General features: G+C 39.8%; 1 protein-coding gene across 4 annotated transcripts in view; it reads right to left on the bottom strand.

Moving 5' to 3' along the window:
- LOC124555162 (rab-like protein 6) overlaps positions 1-22,954 on the bottom strand; it is a 194,564-nt gene that overhangs the window by 146,448 nt on the left and 25,162 nt on the right. For all 4 annotated transcript variants that reach the window (XR_006968521.1, XR_006968522.1, XR_006968523.1 and 1 more), the window contains exon 2: positions 8,324-8,470. Coding sequence is in view for 1 of the 4 variants with exons in the window: in XM_047128983.1 (XP_046984939.1) it covers positions 8,324-8,447 (124 nt within the window). In the remaining 3 variants the exon portion in view is untranslated. The remainder of the gene's footprint in view (positions 1-8,323; positions 8,471-22,954) is intronic.

Genomic DNA, 22,954 nt, shown 5'->3' with positions numbered 1-22,954 from the left:
CATATTCACTGCATACACTTAATGAAATGTACATAAAAAAACATGAGTTATATCATAAACATATTGGAAATCGCTTCTGTAAAATTGAAACAAGCTACAATAGTGTTCAGAGATGGGTTGAAATGTCACTCAGCCTGTTTCATTACAGTGCTTAATTAGGAGCCTAGTATGTTGGTAATGGTAGTATCATACAGAAGAGGAGGGGCATACGTAGCCACAGCATAACAAACCATGTGCCCAAATTTGGCTTTAGGGAATATTGACAACACAAGTTATATAATAGTGATAGTGATGACGGATTACAAATGTACATCATGAGATGGATAAAACACAATTCCACGTACTTGCATATGTAAAGACTTGAAAAAATTAAATGGAACTTAGACATCAGGCTACAGGTGAATTATCTAATATATCAATACACGATATATATGGAATATGGAATACGGAGAGTAGCTCACAATTGGTTCACCTCTAACTTTAGCAAAGACAGACAGCAAAAAGTCATTATTCACAGTGTTGAGACTGGCTGTGATGTGGGGTCTGAGTGGGGTATGGTCAAATGGGCGGTGCCCCATGTATCAGTGTTGGGGCCACTCCTGTTCCTTACTTATATAAATGATATGGCCACTAGTATTATGGGTAACTCTAAAATATTTCTGTTTGCTGATGACACTAGCTTGGTAGTAAAGGAGGTTGTGTGCAACATTGGCTCAGTTTCAAACAGTGCAGTTCATGACACAAGTTCATGGCTTGTAGAAAATAAACTAATGTTAAATCACAGTAAGACTCAGTTTTTACAGTTTCTAACACACAATTCAACAAAGCCTAATGTTTTAATTTCACAGAATGGGCATATGATTAGTGAAAATGAACAGTCAGCATTTCTAGGTGTTCAGATAGATAGTAAACTGTCAGGGAAAGCCCACATTGAGGATCTTGTTCAAAGATTTAATGCCACCATTTTTACTATTCGAGCGGTATCTGAAGCGAGTGATCATTCAACGCAAAAATTAGTCTACTTTGTTATTTTCATTTGCTTATGTCATATGGTGTTATATTTTGGGGTAACTCTTCCCATTCTGAAAGGATATTTTTGGCTCAGAAACGGGCGGCTCGGGCAATAAGTGGTGTAAGTTCAGGAACCTCTTGTCGACCTCTGTTCACGACGAATCTGGTATTTTGACATTGACCTCTAAAAAAAAACACCACTTACTATCATTTCTTGTAAACACTACTAGCTTATTCGCAAGAATAAGCAGCTTTCACTCATCTAATACTCGGCAGAAATCAAACCTGCATTTGGATCAGACTTTCTTAACTCTTGTGCAGAAAGGTGTGCAGTATACTGCTGCATCCATTTTCAACAAGCTACCACAAGAATTCAAAAATCTTAGCAGTAATTCACACGCTTTCAAATTGAAACTGAAGAGTTTCCTCCTCATATTCTGTTGAGGAGTTCCTTGAAAAATTAAGCTGATTCTTGTTGTATTGTTGACTGCGTTTCCTAAACCTATGGCTTGACTTTTTTCGGGTTCATAAACATTTCATTTTTATCAGTTATTACTTTTATATTGTAATTTCATGTACTGATACGTTCCATGACCTTGGAGATTTGCTCCTCAATTTGGTCCTACGAAACTTGACGTGTAAATAAATAAATAAATAAATAAATGATGGTTATATACATAACAGCACTTGGAGTAAGAACATACTTCAGGCAAAGGCAACTTATTGACCAGAAGTTCATGTCAAATACAATAAAAGTTAAACACAGAATTACTGAGTGTTTAACATACTCAATGTAAAACAACAGGCGAGAAGTTACAAACATTTTATATGTTTATGATGAACATCAGTAATACACAGGATGTGGATGAGAAACCATAATACAATCTAGCTGTACTGCACTTGTGTAATCAAGAAACAGCACAGGAGGTATTAGAAAAAATTTCATTAGCAACATATGTTGACATTAAAATGCTACATAAAACGGGTTACATGTACGTCAGGCAATATTTTCATATTACAAAACTAAGCTATAAAGTTTATCATGGAGACAAGCCTAAGGGGATTTGGGGGAGGGGGGGGGGGTGAGAGGGAGGAGTAGTGGTAGAATTCAAAGAGACAAGTTCTGGATTAGAATCAGGTAAGTGAAAGACACCAAAAAAATTCTCTAAGAAACCCTTATTTTTCAAATCTTTTTGTTCATTTAGAACATCATTTGGACGTTTCTTAGAGTTACGAAAGATTTCAATTTCTTTCAGAAGGTTCATACTTAACCCCCTTTTTTGCCTGATGTAGTATTTTCATATTCTCATCAGTGATACCTATTGTGTGGTTACAAGCTTTAAGATGGAAGCCTAGAGCCAAAGTGTTAGACTGTTGTGTGTGTTCAGGAAACCTTGTCTTTAGTTTCCTCCCAGTTCGGTCTAAGTAAGACTTTTCACATTGTCGACAGTTAATTTTCTAGACACCTGGTCTGTCATATACCGACTTTTTGCACCTAAGTTCTTTTGCAGTATTGCTGAAATGATGTTATAAGCTTGGAAAGCCAACATCACATTCCTTCTGAAAAATACACTGCTTATTTTGTCTGGGATACTACCTACATACGGAAAACTTATGTACCTGGATTTTTTAAATACTTTTGTCTTCAGTTAGGGTAATTTTCTGATTTGCTCTATATCTTTCAGCTTTTTCCTTTTTCTGTAAGATATTGTCAACTAGTAGTTCTTGGTATCCGTTACTTGCAGCTACCAATTTCAGTGTATTTATTTCATTGTTAAAGTTTACAGCAGACATGGGGGTTCTTAGCAACCTGTCAATCATGCTACGGAAATATGTATGCTTATATCTCATGGCATGGCAGGATGTTTCATGACTGGTAATATCTGTGGTAAATTGCTTCTGTATATCTTAAAGGCTAGTTTGTTATCTGCTTTTGATATCTCTAGATACAGGAAGTTAATTTTATTATCTTTTTCTCTTTCTGTAGTGAATTTTAAATTTGGATGGGCATTATTAAACACATTGTAGATTTCACTGACTTCTACATCATTACCATTGGCTAGTATAATGATGTCATCTACATATCCTTTATAGATAATAATCCTGTCTGTGACATCTTATTTGTTGTTTAGGATCTTATTTTCAATGTGATTGATGAAGATATTGGCTAACACTTTGGCTAAATAACATCCCATTGTTAACTCTTGAGGTTGTTATAGAAACCATCATTAAAGTAACGTAATTGTGTGGCAACACAAGTTTTAACCCATCTATTACCTCCACAATTACTGGAATATGTAGACTTCTATTGCAATTCAATTTTTTCTGATCAGTTCAATGGTATCATCGATTAGGACGTTGGTGTATAAGTTAGTGATATCTAATGAAAAAAGGTGTGTGTTATTAAGTATCTGTAATTCCTTATCTGACTCTGGGAGACCAGAAGTATTTTTTAGGGTATATATTTTTAATGGCATGTATTTGTACTACATCTCTATTATTCACTTGTTCCTCCCCTCTTGTACTGTTGCACAAATATTTATCAAAAACCTGTACTACTTTATTTGTCATTGAGTTTTTGTATGTTGCTGAACCTACTAACTGATTTACAGCTATTTTTGTATGAGCAACTAAACACTTAATACATTTGTCATGTGGTCTATACTTAACATAAAAGTTCAGACTTTTGCTGAGACTATTGATTTCATGTGGTTCAAAAACTACGTCAGTGAGATTTACCACTTTATAAAAAAAATTAGACACACGATGTGGTATTATTCTCCTGTGGTAAATGTTGCTCCTTCTTGAACTTTTCTATTATCTTATTGTGCTGCTCTATCACAATTTGTAACTCACTGTCAATAAAATCTTCTACAACACTTATACACTGAAGTGCCAAAGAAACTGGTATGGGCATGTGTATTCAAATACACCTATGTAACACCCCTAGTGTCTGGCGCAGTTGATAGATCATTTACTCCTGCTACAATGGCAGGTTATCAAGATTTAAGTGAGTTGGCGCACAAGCTAGGAGACACAGCATCTCCAGACACAGCATCTCCAATGTAGAGATGAAGTGGGAATTTTCCCTTATGACCATTTAATGAGTGCACCATGAATATCAGGAATCCAGTAAATCATCAAATCTCCGTCATCGCTGTGGTCAGAAAAAGATCCTGCAAGAACAGGACCAATGACGACTGAAGATAATCATTCAACATGACAGAAGTGCAACCCTTCCAAAAATTGCTGCACATTTCAATGCTTGACCATCAACAAGTGTCAGCGTGTGAACCATTCAACAAAACATCATTGATATGGTCTTTTGGAGCAGAAGGCCCACTCGCATACCCTTGATGACTGCACGACACAAAGCTTTATGCCTCACCTGTGCCCATCAACACCGACATTGAACTGTTGATGACTGTAAACATGTTGCCTGGTCAGACAAGTCTCGTTTCAAATTGTATCGAGAGGCTGGATGTGCACAGGTATGGAGACAACCTTATGAATCCATCGACCTTGCATGTGAGCAGGGAATTGTTCAAGCTAGTGGTGGCTCTGTAATGGTGTGGGGCATGTGCAGTTGGAGTAAAATGTGACCCCTGATACCTAGGTACAACTCTGATAGGTGACACATATGTAAGCATCCTGTCTGATCACCTGCATCCATTCATGTCCATTGTACATTCTGACAATTCCAACATGACAATGCAACACCCCACACATCCAGAATTGCTACAGAGTGGCTCCAGGAACACTCTTCTGAGTTTAAACACTTCCTCTGGCCACCAAACTCCCCAGGCATGAACATTATTCAGCATTCAGAAGAGATCTCCACCCCCTCATACTCTTACAGATTTATGGAGAGCCCTGCAGGATTCATAGTGTCAGTTCTCTCCAGCACTACTTCAGGCTATAGTAGAGTCCATGCCACATCATGTTGCGACACTTCTGTGTGTTTGCTGGGGCCCTACATGATATTAGGCATGTGTTCCAGTTTCTTTGGCTCTTCAGTGTATACGCATTTATTCTATTATCAGGTTCTCCTTGTCAGCTAGTGTTACCAGTATGTGAGCCCTATGGGTCACAGTGTTTAGCATGGAATTTCTTTGTGAGGCACAGTGCAGGTTCTTGGCATCGATGAAAATGTCACTGGGTGCTACACCCACACACATCTTTTGATAATCACAGTGAGAAAAGGTAGCTACTCACATTTTTAAACACCATGCAAAATCTTATATTGGGATGAACAGAGGTCAGGTGTTCCAAAAAGTCTTGATGATTATATTCAAACAATGGAAAGCCTAGGTTGGAATATCAGCAATACTATGAAAAGGATAGATTGCTACTCACTATAAAGACGACACACTGTCATCCCATTCATAATATTGTTGGCAATTATATTCTTTATGGCTGCAACACAAGTGTGTCTGCCTCTTATTCACAGTAACATTTTCAAAGGGCATTATTGCATTATAATACCTTTACATCAATGATGATGACAGGATTGTTTTGCCACATGACTTAAAGACCTTTAACACACATATCAAATTGTGTTGAAACAAGAGTACTTAAAATGGGTAAAACATCAGCTGATAGTGTGTATACAGTGTGAGCAGTGATTAGTGTTGGGAAAGTAATGAACAGTGTAGATCTAGTTTTTTACATCATAAAATAACTTATTTGCAAGAATGTATAAACAAAACAGTACTGTACACCAGGGATAAAACAAATGAGATTGCACTGCTTTTAACAGACTAGCCTTTTGTTTGGGAGGATGGAGCTCTAATTCCCATCCAGCCAAAATGATTTAAGTTTTTAATGATTTCCATAAATTACTTCAGACAAATTCTGGGATGAGTCCTTCTACAAGACACAGGCAACTACCCTCCCCACACTTGGCACACTAGACTTGTTACTATGTAAATGCCTGCACATATTAATTATATTTTTTGTTATTACATTGTAATACCATGGTTGTAAAAGTGATCAACAGAGGAATAAAATTACTTAAACCAGTGTCAGAATGAGCAGTTTTCTTAAAAAGTATTATGTGCATGCACACATACATGCAGGTACACCTGAAGGTATTCTGTCATGAACAGTTTCACTCCAGCTTGTGAGATGGAGCTATCTATATGATGCACTCAAAAAGAGCCGGAGGCTGTAAATTGAAAACCACCAACGATCTCAGAATGCCACTGTCTACAGAAGAAGGCGTGTTTCATGTAAGAGTGCTGAAGCCCACAGTGAGCACATGCACGCATCAACTGTGCACTGCAATGAGTCGTGCTGAAAAAAAGAGAAATGGGTGCTTCAAAAGAAGAGCAAATGGAGGTAGTACATTTCTTTACAGAGGAAGGTGTGAGGGAAACGGAAATTCATTGAAGAGTGGCACAAGCGTATGGCCACTGCAACAGTCAAGACGTGGCATCAGAGATTCCAGGAAGGACAGATGTCATCAGCTGATGACAAGTGATGTGGAATGCCACCCCACATTACTGATACCATTGTCCAGCAGGTGGATGCCCTTATTATTGAAGGCCAGCTGCTTACAGTGACAGCTGTTGCCCCACACATCGGATTAATCAACAGAACTGCAATGAACATGCAGTGCTCTCAATACACTTGTGCCATTCATTAACGAATTTCCATTCCCCGTGCTCCCACTGTAAGGAACTGCACAACATCTCTTTGCTCTTCTTTTGATGTCTCCATTTTTATGTTTTCAGTACTACTGAGTGCAGTGGACAGTTGATGCATGCACATGCTCATTCTGTCTTCACATGGTGTCCACCCATGCCCCTCTACAATTTGCAGCTTCAATGCTGTTGTAGGGACCAGACCTCCTCCTTTAGGCACTGGCAATGCAAACACTTTCAATGGTTTTCATTTTAAAACTTCTGGCTCATTTCTTTTTGAAAACCCCCTTGCATCACAGCTTCCATAAGCTTGTTTATAATATTTTCCAGCAAATAGGATATTCGCTGAAGGAGATGATTTCAAAAGAAAGCAATTAAACAGTCATTTAACTTCTCCCCAAACAGTTCCAAGAACTTAAAAATTGGGGTCATATTCATGGGGAATCATCTCAGACTGGACCATAATATTCAAAACTTGAATCTGAAGTTCACTCAGGCAATGAACAAAGTGAAAGTGTACAAAGGCAACAACACTGTGGATTTGGTATCTGAATTTCTCCACATATTAAATGAGAATGCTTCACAGATAATTTATCAGCTGATACATAGGGGATAGTACATGAAAATATTTTTCGTTGCTTGCAGTATAAGATTTTTAATGATGTGATACATAAGAACAATGTGTTACATTAGTACTGCCACTGTCAACTGAAAAATCTTATGCTCTTTGTCCTCCCAAATAACTAACAAGTGTTGTTTGTTCTTTCTTGGAGATGACAGACCTAAGCATTGGTACTGTGGTAAGTGTAACACAGATTTCACAGTAAACCACTTTCAACATTTCTAGTAATGGAAGGAAGGAAGATTACGATTTAAAGTCCCATAGGCAAGAAGGCCATTACATACAAAGTACCAGCTTGAAGTGAGGAAGGACAAGGGTACACTCTGGCTACATCCCTCTCAAATGAACAGTCCTGGCAAATGCTACAAGTGATCTAGGAAAACTGTGGACAACCTATGTCTGAATGGCTGGACAGGGATTTGTGTGCCTTCTCCCCCCTCCCCTCTCCCCATAACAAAAATAAAAAGAAAAAAGAAATTGCTGCCCCGTCACTGTGTACCTCTTTTAGAGGATCTGAAGTGATAATGTGCTCCAAATAGCACATCAAATAAAGAAATTTGTAGAGACGTAATATTCAGTTGTAGACCACACATTGCCCTATAGCACTAGGGATCTTTATGTTTATTTGCACTGAGCCATTATGTGCCTGAATCCTTATACAAGTGCTTTAATAGTTCCTTCATGGAGGAGGAAAGGGGGTATGTTGGGTAAGAGTAAATAGAATGTGCAGGTAACTCGGACCCCAAGATGAGAGAGACCCATCTGTAGTGAGGACGAGGCTAAACTCACAAATGTGTTGACAAAATCGTAATATCATTTGTCTTACTACTCTACATGGCTTCTCATTCTGATTTAGCCAGTTCAGTTTTTGCAACTGGTAAAGAGATAAGTATTACATACTTTTACACAGTTAGTAGGTTACAGCTTCTGATCTTATATCCAGATTGTATTTCCATGCTTTTTTAAAATGGATATAAATAAATTACACAGCTGATGAGGAAATATTCTGTATATTTAAACAACAAAGATAAAAGTCAGTGCTTACTATTATACTGCACGCCTTTAGCAAACTTCCTTTGTAAGCTATGTGACATAGCTTGGTGACCGGGTCGGCAATTTGGTGTCCCATTCTCTGACTTACCAGCCAATCTCTTAAAAACTGAGAGCATTGTGGTAATTCTTCCAGCACCGACTGTTAAAAAAGGAAGAGAGAGAGAGTTAACAACAGTATAACATATCTTCACATATTGTTAACAATTAATAATTAGCTTGAAATGAATCAACTACATCAGTTTAACTGTGGGTGGTAGTTTTCAAATGTCCATGATTAGTAAATACTATGACTGCATGTAAAAAATAATTATTGCTCACGTATTGCTTATGTTCTAAAATTTTTTGTACACAATCCAGGTCATGTCAAATAAAAAAATTAAAAAAAATGTGTTTTCTTGTTTATTGTAAAGATGTGTCAAGTTGCAAACGGGCACAATTAAAACACACTTACATATTCCTACCTGGAGTTTCCAATGTTTGTTTTCTTGTTTAATAATTTACAATGTTTCATCAATAACCTAGGGAAGTTGGTTAAAGTGAAAAACATAATTCTGTTATAATCTGGAGTGGGAATAATCATTACTGTACTCATCAAATAGTTGCTATTCATTATTAAAGAAACAGTACTTTTGCTATGATGATGCTGTTGCTGATGATGTCAATGACAAACAAGGCTACTAAAGACTACTTACGACACAATGAAGAAAAACAAAACAAAAAAAGCTGTGCCTTTTGATGTTCCTATTTTTGCAACCACCCTCCCCCACAAGTTGTCGTCATGCCCATTTTCTCTGGAGTTTCAGCAGATATTTGCAATTTCATGTCTTTCCCCGTGATACCTAGTGTCAACAGGAAGCATTAATTTGTTTCCCATTACAAACAAAATTATTTTTAAAGTGCAATTTTATAAGCCCATTCAATAGAGTGGTCCCAAATTAGTGTAGTGCGACATTCATTTTATCCATCCATATTAACAGAGACAGTAAAACAAGAAGAATAATCAGTACTCTGGCAGTGACAGAACTGCACTGGCCCATGCTGTCTGCTAACACCATACAACAACATTCTTCTATTGTTGCTGGAGTACCAGTTATTCTTCGTCTTCTACTGTCTCTGTTAATACATATTGATAAAACACATATTGCATTAGGCTAATTTGAAATGGCTCTATCAATTGGATACATAAAATTGTGCTTTAAAAATAATTTTGTTTGGAATGGGAAATAAACAAATGCTTTCTCTTGATACTGGGCATCACAAGAAAGGCATGGTGAGTAGTTTTTGTCGAGGTTGACTCCAGCTACACACTGCAAAAACAAAGTTGTAAATATCAGCTGAAACATCAAAGAAAATGCACCTGATCACTCTTAGGAGAGTCACTTGCCACAGCCCCTGGGCAACAGTAAACTTTACATATATGTCTAAGTCATCCAAGGGAGAAAACCCAAGTTCCTAATGGTTTAAAATGGGGATCCACCAGCTGAGGAAGTCAACCCTGAATATCAGTGCTACAGGACCACTGGGCGATGATGCTGGGCTCACAACCTAATCTGTAAAAATCAAATTTTATGAAATCTGGCCTATTTACTTTGAACTAGCCCACATCTGAAGGAACTGAGATTTGGATCACTGAATGTTCTAACTCTCTATGAAGCTGGAGCTCTAACGGAAATTACTTGATCAGGGGATGAGTACAGACTAGATATTACAGCTATTGAACAGGAGAGATGGTTAGGTGAAGGAGTGATAGAGAAGGAGAATCACATTATATTTAATGGCTGCCCCAAAAAAAAGAAAAAAAAGGGAGTTCACACATTTGGTACCAGTTTTATTGTACATAAGAGAAAAAGAGATATTATTATGGACCTCCAGGGGAAGTCACACAGCTCATGCAGACTCAGAATCAGAGAAAAATTCTTCAACTATAGTCTCATATGTGCTCATGTTCCGAGCAACATTGGGCCTGGCTAGTACTTATATCGGTGACCATATGGGGACCACTGAGTGCTGTTGGTTTCTAGGACAAGCAAGTCACTGAAGTGGCATCCAACTGAAAGGCTCAACATTTATTTTATGTTCTAACTGAAGAGAAGAGTGATGAAGAGAAGGATGCTTTTTATGATGAGTCATGTTAGTGTCCAAGAGGAGATTGTAGATTACCCTTTAACAGTACTGACAGAAGGGAGCTGTATATAATAATGGAAGAGTTAAGGATTCTTGATAATAAATTTAATATCTTAGGGAGAGCTACTATAGGAAACAACCAGACTCAAATTAAGACACAGAATAGGATATAAAATGCTATGACCACAAAAAACGGAGTATGGCAGCACAATTCTGTTTATATAACCTCAGAAATGGTTATACGAAATGTGGGCATCAATACAAGGGGGGCTAACCTGCACAAATCATTTCAGGTGCTGGTATGCAGATGGTATTGATGTAATTGCAAGAACACCAGTGGCAATGAAAGTAGCCTTTACAAGTCTTGAAAGAGCTGCTAGAAAGATGGGCCTACAGATGAATGAAGGGACACTAAGTATATACCTGAAACTAAGAAAAATTATCCTAATGAACATAAGTTCAAAAAAACAAGTTCAATAAGTTTGATGTTGTGCACAGTTTCACTTACCGTGGATCAGAAGTAAACTGTAAGAACAATGCCGACTCTGAAATCCGAACAGAAATATTGTCCACCAACAAGTGCTAACACCAGCTCATAAATCCAAAAACAAATATTGTCCACCAACAAGTACAAACACCACCTCAGAAAATATCTAAAATCTTAGTTGCTGTTCAGAAAAACTTAAATCATTTTAGTAAGACAGGTGCTAACCTGCAGTGCAGAAACACGGACTTTAAAGACATGTACTGAGAGTTAATGACAGAATGATTACAGAGATATTCAATATGATAACTGAAGAAACCAGGTGGACTGGGCGGATCAAAATGGCAGGGATTGTGAAGCATCCACCAAAGTGCATCAGAATTCAGGGCAATAGATTGCTTGTCATTGCATATGCACAGTCCATGGGAGGCTACACTGTATAGAATAGACATTTTTGTGTGTAAGGGATGGCAGCTATCAAAATGTAGGTGCTGTTGATGGCTAGTGGCCTCGAAAAGGACTGACATGTATATGGAGATATCAGAGAGGTGGAGGTCAATGTCCGGGGAAATGACATGCTGGGGTGAGGAGAACTAGGTGAAACAGATGGTAGAGATGTTGAGACTATAGAGGAATGCAGGCAGTGTGTCTCTAACCCAGGTCCAGATCACGAAGATATCATCAATGAATGTGAACCACAACAGGGGTTTGGGATTTTAGATGGCTACAAATTTTCCTCTGGATGGCTCTTGCATTGGAGGTTGCCAAGGAGATGACCTTGGCTGTGTCAAGGGTTTGATTGTTTCACAGGAGAAGAAGCTGTGTGTAAGAACGTAGTTTTTCAGCAATGGAAAATCCAGGATTGAATGTAACAATATTACGAAAAGGATAGTTGTGACAGGTGAATGAAGGGAAAACTAAGTATATGCCTGTAACGAAAAAAAAAATATTCTAATGACTGTCTGTTAATAGAAACTGATTCAATAGGTTTGATGTTGTGTGCAGTTTCATTACCTTGGATCAGAAGTAAACTTTAAGAACAATGCTGGCTCTGAAATACAAAAACAAATATTGTCCATCAACAAGTGGCCTCAGCAGCCAGAGACTGCGGCCATGTGTGTGAGGGTTGCATTTGTGTGTGTGTTCTCTATCTCCAATGAAGGCCTTGTCGGTCAAAAGCTCATTTTCTGACAGTTTTTTCATTGTGCCTACCTGTGACGCAGCATCTCCACTCCATGGTGAGCAGCAACTACCCTTTTCATAATGCAGTTTTTCAAGTTTATAATTAATGGAATGGTGTAAAGTCAGTGGGATGTTAGGAGAGGCACTGTTCAACAGCAGCAAGGCAATGGGCACGGTGGATGTCGGTGTATAGGTAGGAGGCATCAACAGTGACGAGTGAGGATGACAACAGATTAGAGACACTGAAGGAAGTAGTTTGTGTCTTTCGTACAGGAAGCTCAGATGAGGGAAATAGATTGGAGGTGTCGGTCAACATGGGCTAAGATTCTTCCCATAGGAGCAAAATAATTGGCTATAATGGGATCGTTAGGGCTACGAATTTTGGGAAGCGTATAGAATGTGAATGTGTATGTGTTTGATGGGGGGAGAAGAAAGGAAGGGGGTAGTTAGGGTGAAGAGATTGTGGTGTCATCCGAAGAATGTGGTTCCAAGGCAAGTGCGGTACCTCGCTAAAGAACCACAAGCGAGCATAGTTACTGCCAAGAAGCAACGACAACAACTTTGGCACAGACACGCCCTTAAGAATTCTGTATGCCACTGCTGTAGCACACTTGCTTTTAGCAGAGCGGGGTGCAGCTCAGCCCAGCCTACAATCATTCTCTACAGCCGGCAGTGCAAAAGTTGTATTAGATCATCTCACTTTACTATGAAAGAAGAGACTATTATCTTGTACTGTATCATGTGATGTTTTATTAGTGTTCAGTGACAGTAACAAATATACACGACATTCCTGTGTTGTTTCAAAGTTAAGTGCTCTGTTTCTTCAAGTTATAATAAACTGAGCTAATATTTTGTACGTGTTATAATGTCAACTGAGCCTCCTCCACGAGTAATCTATGAACCCACCACTATGCTGACGAGTGTTATTTCATTCGGGCGATTTGGGAAAGAGATTCTGGGCTGGGGCTTTTGAAATCTTAGCAATGTTCTCAATATTGTTAATATGCCTATTGACAACTCAGTACCTCAAATATGTTGTGAGTTGTAGCCTTTACTCCTTCCATTTTTTATAGTTAACCAACGACATTCCATTTTTTTCTCACAGGTAACTGATTCAGGGATCTGTTGACATATAATGTGGACCTCTTTTTTGTCAGTGACAGTTCACAAATAAAATATTCAGGGACTATACTCAATTGATACCATTTCACTTAAACTGTCTGATGAAATCTCTCCAGTTATAGAGGTACAAGGATAAGTCACAAATTCTTCAGCCTGGCAGTGAAAAGTAGTTTTTGTGGTAACCATGAACATCATAATGTTTTCTCTTTCTTTTTTTGTAATGTATAGATTCTGTCTCTGAAGTGCATTTCTGAAAAGTCCACTAAATATCCACCTCTGGTTGCCATAGCTGTTTCTTTGGATTGAAATGTTCTCCAATCACAAATTTCTTTAGGTGTAGAAATAGGTGGAAGTCACAGTGCCAAATCTGGTAAATAGGAAGAATGACCTAATAACAGAATTAATAGTAAGAATGTTCTAATAATACATTCTTCACTCCCATCAGGTTTTCTATAGCCTGAGCACCAGCATAGACAGATAGTGTGTCCTGAGGAAAAATTACAATTTGTTTCACAATTCAGGTCTCTTCTCTTATTTTTTCACACAGCTGGTCAAGAATACTTGAGTAATATTTAACAATTGCTATTTAACACTTTACAAGATAATCAATTACAATTATTAATTTCATATCAAAGAAAAGGCTGACTTTTACCTTTCCAACAAAGAAAATAAATTTCTCGTGATTTTGGCACAGAACTAACAGCTTCCATCCACTGGGATGACTGTAGTTTTTGTTACAAGTTTGAAGTGATAGACACACATCTCATACACATTGATAAATCAGAATATGAAATCTGTTGAATTCTATTCAAAATAATGATAAATTCATTTTCTCAGCTGATTTTGGATAGTATTCAACAAATGTATCACCCAGCTTGCATAAAGCCTTTGTATAGTTAATTCCTAATTTAAAATGTATCATAATTACTTCTAAGCTTGCTATTACATCATCTATTTCACACACTATTTCATCATTAATTGTTCAATATAGCATTGGGTATTTTCTCTGTTTTCATCTGTGGTGGCAGTTTCAAAATGTCCTTCATATGGACTGTCTTCAAAAGAAATGAGGCCACATTTGATTCCTTAGCTGATGATAACAAAAGAGCAGACCCACAATTCTAACTATATTACCCTGTACATCAAGGTTCATACCTGAAAACTTCTGTGAGGGGTCTCAGAAAATAATGGAAACAAGAATTACAAACAAAATACCTTTACTCACCTTCAAAGTAATCACCATTAGCTACAACACCCTTCTAACATTTGTTGTAAAGCTGTCAAAAACTGTCAGCAAACACTTCTCATGGAATTCTTTGAAGCACTGCTGTCAAGCTTTGCCAGATATGCACATCATTACAGCGGATTACATCTGATGCTCCCAATATGATCCAGAGACCAAACAATAGTCGATGGCATGTCGTTCATCGTCTTCCTTGCCTCCAAAAAAAAGTCAGCTGGCAAAATCCAAGATTGAGATGATGTTGATCGCCTTTTTCACCAGCAAGGGCGTGATCCATCATGAATTTCTAACCACGAGAGGGGAGAAATACAATGAACGCCACGCCACTGACTGTCACTTGGTCTCTGGATCGTATTGATGACACCAGGTCTCATCTCCTGCAATGATAAGCATATCCAAAATGTGTGACCAAGGTGCTTCAAGCAATTCCACAAAAAGTCTTTGCTGACAGTTTCCAACAGCTTTACAACTGATGTCAAAAGTGCGTTGTAGCTAATGGTGATTACTCTGAAGACTAGTTAAGGTATTTTGTTTTTAACTCTTGTTTCCTTCATTTTTAGAGCTCATTCACCAAACTTTTCAGATGCACAGTGTATAATCCCCATGAGATTTATTGTTAATAAAGAGGATTCACTCAAGAGGAATTGTACAGTTCATTCCACTGCACAGAAAGACAATTCAGTGCACTGAAAAATTTGCACTATACTGCAGGTTCCATTTACAACATGATTTCAGAAGAGCTGAAAATTTCTATGGGTGAACCACAAATTTTCAAGTGTAAGCTGGAAGGCTTCCTTTACCAAACATTTTTTTTAAAATTCCGTAATGGTGTTACTCACAGTAGGTTGCAGACTTTCACTGTAATGTTTTGCCTATTTGTATAATCTAACAAAAACTTTTGGTGAAAGTAATGTTTTGCTATTTGTACACAATAACAAAAACATTTGGTGAAAAGAAAGTCCCATATGAAGGTGAGACAATGGTCATAAAAGCCCCGTTTATGAAGGTGCTTCAAGATGATATGGCCACTAGTAGTGTCATAATCCTCTCACAGTTGAAGATGCCTACAATATCACTTCTGCACACAAAAAAACTATTCTGTGTGTGCTTCCAGCAGGTATGAGGCTATCAGTAGTAGAAAGATGTCTCGTGGATCTACTATGGAAGTAGATAAGAGTTATTTGGGTTTTAAATTTTAGACAAAGCAACAGCTACCCATCCATTTCCCAATTCAACTAATTGGTGTGACACTATAATAGTACTGAAGAATACACATGTAATAGCGTAAAAAACTGGTCAACAAAACTACTACCATAGTAAATGTCCTGTACAGTAACAACACAAATAAAGTGCAATGTGATTTTTTGTCTCTGTTGGGAACACCCTGAAGGTGTAATATTACTTCAAATGTTATGCAAGGGTGGCCCTGTCAGTACTCCAGTTTTATATAAATGAGACAGAAAATTTTCCTGCAAACACAATACGCAAACATTATTGAATAATTCAATCCATATTAACTGAATATGAAAACATTTGGTGTTAGCCTCTGTAACACTGGTCCACAAATTTTCACTTTTTATTTTTTACAGAAATGAAAGTAGCCACACTTTATAGATTAAGTTACACTAAACACAAATATCAAAGTTAAAATTTTCTTCTAGTTCAGGGATATAATTAAATAAGGTGTTTATGTTTCACAATCACACTTATGGGATGTTATAAGCACTACATTCCCTGCACTTGCAGTAACAAACCTGATAAGTTTTGTTACATGTGTGCAGATTTTATTTGTGGTTCAAGAAGGTGACCATTAACTAAAGCACTGAAATGTCTCCATGCAGTTTGGTGTGTCCGCTATTGGAGTGAACCCACAAATCGTGCATGGGTTTTTATTTTTGTACGGTATCTCCTCTGAGGAAAAGAGTCAGTACAAAGAGGAAAATGAATATTCAATACTTTGACACCCCTTCTGTCATTTGCCCAGTAGCTCATGGCAAAGGAATATCATTTCCTGTACCCTTACATGTACCACCATGAAGCAGTGATAGCAATGACGCTGAACCAACAAATACAGCTGGAAAAGTGCAATCATCTCCCAGTGACAATGACCTTACATTTACAACAATATCACCATCTGGAGAACCACACAAACCAACACTATGTGAACTCAGTGATCTGTCTAGGATTCAGATCTTCCAAAGCATAAAGCTGAACTCTTGGCCTCATGCCTGCAGCAGTTTCTATGTTTGTTTGTTTGTCAATAGCCCATGCATCATTTGCTAAAACGGCTGATAACTCAGATGGCAAACCCAAGTGGGAACGTAAACAGTTAAAAAATGGGCATTCCATCAGGAAGTGGCAGGCAGTTAAAATTTGGGCACAGTGTGTACAAAGTGGTGGGGGAGCACCACTTATCTTATGACGATGGCAAAAAAGGCAGTGCCCAATACGCAACTTAGTTAAAATGACCTCCTGGCAGGAGTGCCGAGAGGAGGACATCCAAGCTGCTGGGAGAGGCTTAATGATCCAGAGCTTATTCCCATAAAGAGAGGACCAATGGTGATGTCAAAGGGACACCACCTCCTGACAGACGGCAACACAGAGATCACTGGAGGGAATATAGGAACTAGTGAGCTGAGATATGAGGATTGCAGCCTTGGCAGCAGCGACAGCAGCCTCGTTTCCTGGCAGAACGACATAACCAGGAATCCACATAAACATCATAGTGGCTCCACCAAGAAAGAGCAAGTGACAGTTCTCCCGGACCTGTTGCACTAAGGGATGGGCAGTGTATAGCGCACAAAGACTTTGAAGGGCGCTGACAGAGTCTGAGCGGGGGACACAATTGAAAAGTCCGTGTCGCTGAATGTACTCCATGGCCTGATACAGGATGAAGAGCTCGGCTGTAAATACGGAGCAGTGTGTTGGAAGCCGATACTGAAAGACGTGGGCACCAATGACGAAGGCACACGTGACACCACAGTCAGTGTTGGAGCCATCAGTGTACACAAAGGTACAATCGCCAAGTTCCATGTGAAGGTTGTGAAACTGAAGGCGATACAGCGAGGCTGGAGTAGTGTCCTTAGGAAGCGAATGAGGGCTAAAGTTAACACAGGTCACATTATGAAGCCAAGGTGGTGAAGGGTTCACACTCACCAGGAAAGTTGCAGGTAGTGTGAAGTTAATCCCCCGGAGCAAGAGCCGAAAGCAGACTCCAGGAATTAACAGAGAAGAGGGACACGCCCCATACTGGCAATCAAAGGAATCACCAAAGAAGGAGACATAGGATGGGTGGCGACCCATGATAGACAAACGGCATACATACCTGCTGAGGAGAAAGTCATGGCGGTAGGACAATGGTATTTCAGCAGCTTCAGCATGCAGACTCTCAAATGGGCTAGTGTAAAAGGCACCATGGCCAAACAGAGGCCACGATGGTGGATAGTATTGAGACAGCATAAGAGGGACAGATATGCACATGCATAAACAAAGTACCCGTAGTCTAGTTTTGAATAGACGAGGGACCGGTACAAACAGAGAAGGGTGGTTCGATTTGCACCCCAGGAAGTACCATTGAGGACACGCAGGACATTGAGGGACTGTGTACAGTGGGTTGCCAGGTAAGAGACATGGGAGTATCGACAGTTTCCTATCGAGCATGAGCCCCAGAAATTTCACAGTTTCAACCAATGGAAGAGCAACAGGCCAAAGATGTGAAGATGGTGGGAGAAACCAATTGTGCCACCAGAAATTCATAGAAACAGTTTTGTCAGTGGAAAAATGAAAGCTATTGTCGATACTCCATGAGTAAAGATGATTGAGACATCGCTGAAGATGGCGCTCAATGAGACAGGTCCATGGAGAACTGTAATAGATGACAAAATCGTCAACAAAAATGGAGCTGGAGTTGCCTGGCAGAAGACAGGCAATTATAGGGTTAATGGCGATAGAACAGAGGACAACGCTCTGGACAGAACCCTGAGGCACACCATTTTCCTGGATAAATGTGTCCGGCAAGGCAGAGCTCACACATACCTTGAAAACTTGGTCTGTTAAAAATTCCTCCAGGACACGGAGCAGGCGGCCACATAAGCCACATGTGTACGGAGTATGGAGGATACCAGTCATCCAGCAGGTTTCATAGGCTTTCTCCAAATCAAAAAAACGTGGCCACTGTCTGGGATTTCCACAGAAAACCATTCATGAAATGGGTGGACAAAGTGACAAGATGGTCAACTGCTGAACAGCACTCGAAATCCACAATGTGCAGTGGTTAGTAAATGGCAAGGCTCGAGCCACCGTACCAGCAGGGCATGAATCACACATTCCATCACCTCGCGAACACAGCTGGTGAGAGAGATAGGATGGTAGCTAGACGGAAGGTGTTTGTTCTTACCAGGCTTAGGTATGGGTACGATGGTGGCTTCACGCCAATGTCTGGGAAATGTGTCCTCTACCTAGATGCGGTTATAGGTATTAAGTAGGAAGTGCTTGCCTGCAAGAGACAGGTGCTGCAACATCTGAATATGAACAGTGTCTGGCCCTAAAGCGGAGGATCAGGACGAAATGAGAGCATGATCTAGCTCCCTCACAATAAAGACGGCATTGTAGCACCCACGATTCTGAGAAGAGAAAGGTATCACCTGAGCCTCCTCTTCTTGTTTCTGATGGAGGAAGGCAGTGTGACAGTGGGAAGAGCTTGAAATTTCCACAAAATGGCGGCCCAAGGTGTTGGAGATAGCAAATAGGATCCACGATGACATCACCTGCTACTGTCTGGCTGGAAATAGGCGAATGGATCTTGGTCCCAGAGAGCCATTGGAGGTTGGCCCACACGATGTAGGAAGGTGTGGAACTGTTAAAAGAACTAGTGAATGAAAGCCAGCTAGCATTTTTGCTATCCCAAAGAATGTGATGACACTTTGCATGCATCTGTTTATAACGAATACAGTTAGCCATTGTAGGATGGCAGTCAAAAATGCAGAGGGCATGTCTCTGTGTGCAAATTACATCTTGGAATGCCTCAGTCCACCAAGACACTGGGACACGGTGTCGTAAAGAGGAAGTGCGAGGAATGGAACGTTCTGCAGCAGTAAGGATAACGTTTGTGAGATATTCCTCCTGGTCATCACAACTGGGGAAAACTTGTTCTTTGAAGGTCGCCAGGGAGGAGTAAAGCCACCTAACATCCTTAGTAAGCTACCACATGGGTGTGCACAAAGTTGGGGTAGGAGTTAGCAAATGGATAGCACATGGGAAATGATTGCTCAAGTAGGTGTCAGAAAGAACGGACCTCTCAAGACAATGGGCAAGCAGGGCAGTACAGAAGGATAGGTCCAAATTAGAATGGGTGTGTGAGAAGTCGGAAGTGAATGTGGGTGCTCCAGTGTTAAGGCAGAAGAGGCTGAGTTGATTAAGATGATCAGCCAAGAGGGCACCTCTCTGATAGGTTCTGGGAGAACCCCAAACAGGATTATGTGCATTAAAGTCACCGAGTAGCATAAATTGGGGAGGTAGGTGCCCAATAAGCTGAAGGAAGTCTGCCCTAGTGACATTGAATGACGGAGGCACATAAATGATACAGAGGGAAAAAATCACATGAAGAAGGAAAAGGCGAACTGCAACAGCTTGAAGATGGGTAGTCAGGAAGATAGGTTGACTACGAATGCCATCCCATATGAGCAACACAATGACCCCACAGATGGAATGCCGACCTCAGGGAGAAGGTCAAAATGAACCAGGAAGAAATGTGGAAGCTCAAAGTGGTTGTAAGGGCGCAATTTCGTTTCCTGAATGCAAAGTATACGGGGACGCTGCCATGCTAAGAGCAGCCATATATCCTCTTTGTGGGACAGAAGGCAACAAACTTTCCATTGAAGGAGAGTCACAATGAGGAAAAAGTGAAGGGGGTGTCACCTCGGCGGCTGCTGAGTGACAGCCTGTGAAGACTCACTGCTACAGGGCACAAAAGCAGGAGGATCCTGCTCCGTGAGGTCATTAGAAGCATTGGCTTGCTTCTGCTGTCAATCTGTGGAGATCAACGCAGAATAACAGTTGGTGGTGCGTACTGGCAACACTCGGGCTGGTCGGGCTAAGGTACAATGTGGCAACACCGTCAAAGAGGATCTTCGAGTCAGAGGAGGAGAAGAACATTTGCCTTTGTTGGACTTCTTTGAGCCTCTCTGTTTAGTACAGGATGACTCAGGTATTGTTTGGCTGGAGGGAATAGAAAGTCTTCATGGGAGTACCCCTTCTATCCTTTCTGGCCTACCAGTTGTGTAGCTGGTGGCTTTGCCCCTTGAGGCGAGAGTTTGATGGCTTGTTGTACAACTGAATGGGGGTATGGCAATGCTACCTCGACACTGGACGATTTCACAACCTCAGAGCCAAATCTGAGGTTGCATGTCTGCGTGGCCACGTCCTTCACGGAGCGAGAGGTAACATGAACTATAAGTGCCAGATGCGAGAATGCAGGGTTTGCAATTACTCAATAACTTGCGAATGACTGGGTAAGGCACTTTTTCCTTTACTCAGATCTCCTGGACAGCCCGCTCATCAAGATACGTGGGACAATCCCGGGAGGAGGCCATTGCAGTTGACACAGTGGTGAGAAGGAGGTGGACAATCACCCTCATGCGCATCCCTACCACAGGTTACATATTTGGCCGAGTATCGACACGCCATTCTAGTGTGGTTGAAACAATGACAATGGTAGCAGTGCATCAGGTTCGGAATGTATGGCCGAACTGTGATAACTTCATAGCCTGCTTTGATCTTGAATGGTAGCACCAGCCTATCAATGGTGAGAAAAAGAGTGCAGGTGGGCACCCAGGAGGAATCTACCTATTTCATCACCCGATGGACGGCAATGACACCCTGATCAGAGATGTAAGATTGGATTTCGGGTTCCGTCAGACTGTCAAGCAGCCTAGTTTAAATAACACCACGGGAAGAATTCAGAGTCCTACGGATCTCAACACGAACAGGATAGCCGTGAAGAAGCGAGGGGGTCATTCCATTGGAAATCATCAGATGGGGGTTGCATCATGGTTACAGATTTTAATGAAATTTGGTACAGTTAATACCTGCACTAAATTAAGTTGAAATAGGTATTGAAATGTGAAACCCCCAGAGGGCTGAGCTGGGCCCTCACAAAGCAACAGTTTTAGTCTTTTTTTTCTTTTTTCAAAGAAACATGCTACTATGTGTGATGTCCTAGCTCCTGTACTAAATCAGATACAGCCACAAGATTGTCTCATTTGAAAGGTAACACCTCTCCTTTGTAGGAGAAAGCAATAATGTGTTGCAACAGTTCATGGTTCCGAGGTAATACGTAGACAAACAGCTACACAAGTTATCACATTTTTGCAAGTTTCCAATATTTTTTATCTCATGTGTGAGTGGTAGTACTAAACTTTGTTTGGTGATAAGGCTAAATTCATTAAACAAATTTGGTTGCGTTACTTGCGTGCACACAATGACTTTTTGGATTTTGGAAATTCCGAAATTGTCAAAAATCACTATTTAGGACCTCCTCAAATGCAATGTGTGCAAGGTCACAGCGTGCTGCAAATTGCTTCATTATGTGGCTTGTATCTAAGTATAACTACCCCCAAAATATCTTTGTGCTACTCCCATTTATTGTAAGTCATTTAACAATGTGCTAATACACCACATGTTATACCAGGGATTCCATGAATGAAAGAGCCTATGAGTCAAAGTTAAAAATGTGGAAGCCACGACTGTGAATAGTTTCAATGAAATCCTAAGGCACTGAAATTCCATGTAGAGAATAGAAACATTATGCAACTTTTTTCCCTTTCGTTTATCACCATCATCTTAGAGAAGTTACACTTGTGGGTGTTAGTGGTAAACAGTAGGTTGTCAAGCTGGCAATGATTTCACACCATTATTAACAAACAGTTCATTGTTCCAATGATTGCCCACCATTATTGACAAACAGTTCATTATTAAGTTTTTCTTCAGTAGCATAGATAGAAAATCTGGAAACTAGAAGGCATTGCCAAATTCTTTTGCATTAATTTCTTTTTTACAATGAAAGCTCTCCCATCTGTCACAAATACTGTGATGGATAAACACTGTGATGAACGGTACATACTACTTGTGATGGATGGGGCAATTTATAGGGGATAATTAAGATAAAACCTATCCCCTAAAGCATCAAACCATGGCACTGCTACCTTTCAGGGATGTTTTATGAAGTATCCAAAGTGCATTACGTTAAATTCAACATTAAATTTTTAATTTTTCACTATTTTCTTAAATAGCCTTAACCCAGAACTATTAGTCAAAACTGCAGACAAAAATAATGGCGAACTACTGAAATTGCCCATTAATAGTGGCTATCAAATAATAAATGTTTGAATTCCAGCTACAGAAATCAAGGATTTAAATTAAACATTTTATTTTGATTTCCCTAACTCCAAACGTCCCATCAATCATTTGTG

This window comes from Schistocerca americana, chromosome X, assembly GCF_021461395.2.
Source record: "Schistocerca americana isolate TAMUIC-IGC-003095 chromosome X, iqSchAmer2.1, whole genome shotgun sequence".
NCBI lineage: Eukaryota > Metazoa > Arthropoda > Insecta > Orthoptera > Acrididae > Schistocerca > Schistocerca americana.
This window is presented reverse-complemented; position numbering and strand designations above follow the sequence as displayed.